Source organism: Tupaia chinensis, unplaced genomic scaffold, assembly GCF_000334495.1.
Source record: "Tupaia chinensis unplaced genomic scaffold, TupChi_1.0 Scaffold000451_2, whole genome shotgun sequence".
Classification (NCBI taxonomy): domain Eukaryota; kingdom Metazoa; phylum Chordata; class Mammalia; order Scandentia; family Tupaiidae; genus Tupaia; species Tupaia belangeri.
The window spans coordinates 1,465,427-1,470,619 of NW_006159958.1; the positions used below are offsets into that span (position 1 = coordinate 1,465,427).

Below are 5,193 nucleotides of genomic sequence, written 5' to 3' on the forward strand. Positions count from 1 at the left end.
CCTTCATATGGGAAGAAAAGACAAGAACATTCTGAGATAAACAAAACCTGAAAGAATTTGCCAGCACCAGACCAGATCTCCAAGAAGTTCCCAAGGGAGTGCTATGTCAGGAAAATTAAATGTAGTCACACAGAAATAAAAGTTCAAAAACTAAGAAAATGGCCAACTTAATTGTAGGGACAAGTCTGGAGTTGAATATTATATCCCAGAATTCAATCAGGAAGATCAAGCCACAACACAAGATAGATTAAGTACATGAGTCTGAACTGGTGAAATAGCATTCTGTGACTTTTGACTAAAATATTGCTGGTTTTTTTCTAGGCTTTGTTGTCTGGTTTTAAGAGTTTTTGTCCTATTGAGCTGTCACTAGGTTCATGTACCCACTATCTGAATGGAATACTAACCTGTTTCCAGGCTTTAAGTTTTAAGCAAATTTCCTTACCAATTCAAAACTGCTTTTCTTGAAATTACCAGCTGAACTTGCTAATGAAAGTAGTTAGATTATTTAAGAAATAGTGTGATCAATAAAAAGTGGGGGGGAAAGGAATAGAATACAACTGTAGACACCAGAGACAGTGTGAGAAGAGGTTGGGAAAGGGCAGAATGTCAGCTATAAGGGTAAATATATCTATATAGATATAGATATAGATATATACACACATACATATATATGTGAAACTAGAAATGGAAAATTATTGATGATAACATACATACATGATTAAGCCACTATGCAGTATATTCTGGATGAGAAACCACTTTTTGTATGCTGTGACGATGCTTAGGGGATGAATGTACATTAATTAATTTAAAAAAAAAAAAGGTTTCAGGGAAAAAAATGCATATTTGATGACTGCAGTAAGCTATATAGCCCCAGCTAGGTGCTATTTTATAGTATGTTCATTCTACTCACTGAGGTTTATGCCTAAAGTCAGACTTGTATTCATGGATATGTCTATATCAGCTGCGCTCCCTAGTGGAAATATTTAGATTAATTAAGTTCATTAGCAAATCAATAAAATGGGGGGAAAAGGCATAGAAAGCAACCATGGATACCGGAGAGAGTGTGGGAAGAGGGTGGGACACGGCAGAGGGTGAGAGACAGGGAATCAAGGAAAAAAAAAAAAAAAGCAAAATATACAGGAAACAAGAAATAGAAAATTTTTGTTGACGATAACATGTATGTTGATGTGCTTGACTGAGCCAATATACAGTGTATACTGAATGGAAAATCTCATTTTGTATGCTGTAATGATGTATAGTAAAGGAATTAAATTTTTAAAAATAAAAAAAATAATAATATTTGGCTAAGGGCTATATTTAAGTCTTTTAAAATTTACAATGGCAAAGCCTATAAACATTTCCCATAAATCAGAGTGATCATTACTTCAGAATAATTTATGGCAGTTATTTAGGACTCTGTGTTTGTTATAAATATGTATGTTGCAATCACTTAATAAAGACATGATGAATAACTTTTAAAATGTAAATGTTACTTACATATCCCAGTTCGGAGCTATTCGTAAATGCTGAATTAGCAACTGAAACTAGAATGAAAAAGCTAAATGTACATTTAATCCATGAAACAACACAAAAAGTGACAGTGCAGTTAACAATCAGACCGCTATATAAATGAAATACAGCCAAGGAGAAGTTCACAAACATGGAAAAGTACTAGTACACAAATAAGATAAAAAATAAAAACTACAAACAGTACCTTTAGTTTTTCCCACCACTGAATAGTCCCTTAATATCAATTCCCACACAAAAGATACACACCAACTACCAAAAAAAAATAAGCTAAAAATTATCCTGGAAGCCCAAGAACTTGGATTCTTTCAACCCAGTCCCAAAATGAGGGCCCCTTAAATCAAACGCCTCCCTGCCACTGTAATTCCTTTCTGAGGACGTCTTCAAGTAACACATTGCGTCCCCATGATGCCGTTTAAAATCTAATTGGATTATGATTTGTAAACTCTTACTAGAAGGAAGTACACTTGCTTCATCTTTTTTAAGTTGCTATAGGGTGCATACACTCACTGCAGAGAGAGATAAAGAGATAGAGAAACAGAGAGAAAGCTTTGCCAAATTCCCATGGGTTTAGCGACAGACTGAGACAGTCTAAGAAGTAACGTGGCCAGGGAGAAGTAAAAAAAAAAAAATCTTAGACTCCAAATCTTCCCTCAATATTGCATCAGAAACCCCAGCATTTACCTGATTGGCCCAGCAAAGGAGTCCTCTATTCCACATGGGCATTTTATGCCAGTCACTGACGAAAAGATCTGTCTTACGACGTCAGATAGGAATAGTATATTACAATTATTACAAGTATAACATAAAAGGTAAGCCTGAGCATTACAGAGGAAATCGTTCAAAACCATCATCTACTCAACTGTTTTTAGACCTACATATTAGAAAGACGATAACTTTCATGAATTTATCATTTTAATAAATCATGTTTATTGTGTTTAAATCAAATGCATATCTTTTTAGGGTTGGCCCCATAGCACGGTGGTTAAATGCAATGTTCTGGGAGCTGGACCCCACATAACTGACCACACTTCAAAACCTGGCTGTGGTAGTTTGAGAAACATCCCAGGCACATGTGTGAGCATCCCCCGAATCCTGAAAGGATGGAGAAATAGAGGGGAAAGAACTGCAGGACTACTGTGCCCTACGGGGATGCTTTCTAATGCTCTCTCTCTCCCTGATAAGTGTGTGCACCCTCTGGCAATGAGAGAAAACAGTATTTTAGCCCTCATGTTAATCTCTACAGAAACACAAAGTTACACACCTAAGTCGGGTTATGAGGACCCTGAGACAGGTTTCGCTGCACGACTACCTACCAAGGGGGAGTGGAGGAGCCTGGTGGCTATCTCCTTGTGACCAGCTACCACGCAGAGATAGCAAAGGAGATTCAGCTTGGCCCGGGAGGCTCCCGTCGTCTTCTCAGTGGAATCAATCTGTGAGCACACTTGTTGCAAAAAATCATTCCAATCTTGGTCTTTCAGAAATAACAACTTGTCCACTGTTGGGGGGGAGGGGGAATAGTAAAAATATGTGTAATGTGGCATGGATTACTGAAAACATTATGTTAGAAATATGATAAAAACAGAATTTCAATAGCTTAAGATGAGGACAAAAAAACAACAACAATGTTAACCCAAACGTTACATTGTCAAAATTAAAAATAAGATTACATACCACAGCATGATGTTTCACCCAATGAGGGACTACACACGCCAAGGTGGTGACTCAGGCTCTACCATGTAGCCTGGGTGGGTAACAGGCTATGCCATCTAGGTTCGTAGAAGCATACTGTGATGTTCACACAAAGGCAAACTCACCTAACAAAGAATGTGTCATTAGGTGACACAACTTTATTCCAAAGATGATGCTACTTTTATTTGTGTATCTATGTTTCTAATTTCTTTTTTCACCTTGGAGACTTTTTCCCTAGTCCAGTGATAAGCTATACTTTAAAAAAGAAAGTTGATACCTAAAGGAGAACTGTCCTGTAACCCTGAATGCAACAAAACACAAAGCTAAGTAAAACTGTATTGAAAGAAAACAGGGACCAGCAGTTAGCGTAATGGCTATGTTGCTGGACTCCCACGAAGTCGACTGCGGTTCGAGTCCCGGACCCGGTGGCTTAAACTCACGCCGGGCGCATGTGCGTGCGTGCCCAAGATCCCGAGAGGAGAATGGAGGAGAAGGGATTGCAGCGTGGCCATCCTCCCTGGGGGGTGATTTCCTGCTTTCTGTCTCTCTGTCTCTGTCTGTCTGTCTGGCGAGCACACGCGCCCTAGAGCAAAAACCTCTCCAAAAAGAAAAAAAAGAAAAGAAAAGAAATTAGCCTCTGTATAAATAAATCAACCCAGCCCTGAGATACTGGGGAAAAAAAATTTACAGTTGTTAGGAAGTTCTAAAAAAACGACTTTCAAATATAAATAGGTTAACATGATTGCTGAAAGTATTTGGAATTCCTACTGCCAAAATTTTCTCCAAATCTAGATTGATGGTTTAAGATATAACTGTCAAAAAACAATCAATTTAAGATACATAAAAATCTCCAGTGTTCATCCTCAGTAAGATTTTCATTAGCTAAAAGAAAACATAGTAATCATTCCTGCAATATCCCCCACAGAAGTGAACTATCTAACCCCAGTCTAAACTACTCTGGAAGAATCTCAAATCTTCAGAGTGCTTCCCAAGCCTGGATGCCCACAACAGAACTGTAAATGCTGGACATTCAGCTGGCTCTACAGGACAAAGTGCAGGAGATCTTCCCGTCCAATCAACAGGAAAACTCACCTAGCTCTCCAAGAACTCCCCACCCACAAGAGTACAGGGCAGCCCAGACTAGCAGAGAAATGTCAAAGGCTGGCACAAAGAGATTACAAACTGTCGGATTTACATAACACTGCCCCAAAAATACAGTCAAATTGGCAAGCAAATATTTGTATTAGCATATAAATGTTCTGTTGGCAAATAAATTTCATATTTGTACCTGCATACAGAGTCTATGTTTGATAAGCCCTTTATGATCCTACCTGAATGTGCTGGTAGATGCAATATTTTGGGGTCAAATTTAATTGGTGGTTGTTTCATTATCTGTGGTTAAAAACAAAAAGAACTTTTGAGATGTCTTTTGAAATAGTTATCTATCTCCTGGTGTGTCTCCTATATCAGATTATAAATCAATAAGGTCAAAAAAGAATACTATAAAATTCAATTGTTACCAAAAAGAATAAGAATTCAATAGTACCTTTTCAGACTGAAATAGATACAGATGATAATTTATTTTTTTAAATCAATCCAACTGATATTTACAATAATACAAAGTTCCATAGAAAAGATTCCCTCTATTTTGGCTGAATCTATAGGCAACATAATTCTAGATTAAAAATGTAGTCATTCGACATACATCTTTTGGGAACTTGCCAGGGAGAGACACTCTGCTAAGTGCTAAGAGGCACAGAATGATATAAAACATGTGACCCTATTGTCAAAGAGCTGATACTCCAGTTGGGATGATGAGATTAACTTTTGTAAAATAAAAATAAAACATAAGAATTGTCTGTCAGGCAAGTGCACATGCCCTATAGCAAAAACTCTCTCCGAAAAAAAAAAAAAAAAAAAACAAAAAAAAAATTTGGAGGATGCTGCAAGGAAAAAAACTTCAAAAAAAAAAAA

The 5,193-nt window shown here is 37.2% G+C and overlaps 1 protein-coding gene across 2 annotated transcripts in view; it reads right to left on the bottom strand.

The window, feature by feature from the left end:
* Window positions 1-5,193, bottom strand: part of ULK4 (unc-51 like kinase 4) — a 685,490-nt gene that overhangs the window by 639,935 nt on the left and 40,362 nt on the right. For both annotated transcript variants that reach the window (XM_027774534.1, XM_006155390.3), the window contains 3 exons: window positions 4,551-4,611; window positions 2,844-3,025; window positions 1,498-1,544 (listed from right to left, as the gene is read on the bottom strand). In XM_027774534.1, the coding sequence (XP_027630335.1) occupies window positions 1,498-1,544; window positions 2,844-3,025; window positions 4,551-4,611 (290 nt within the window). The remainder of the gene's footprint in view (window positions 1-1,497; window positions 1,545-2,843; window positions 3,026-4,550; window positions 4,612-5,193) is intronic.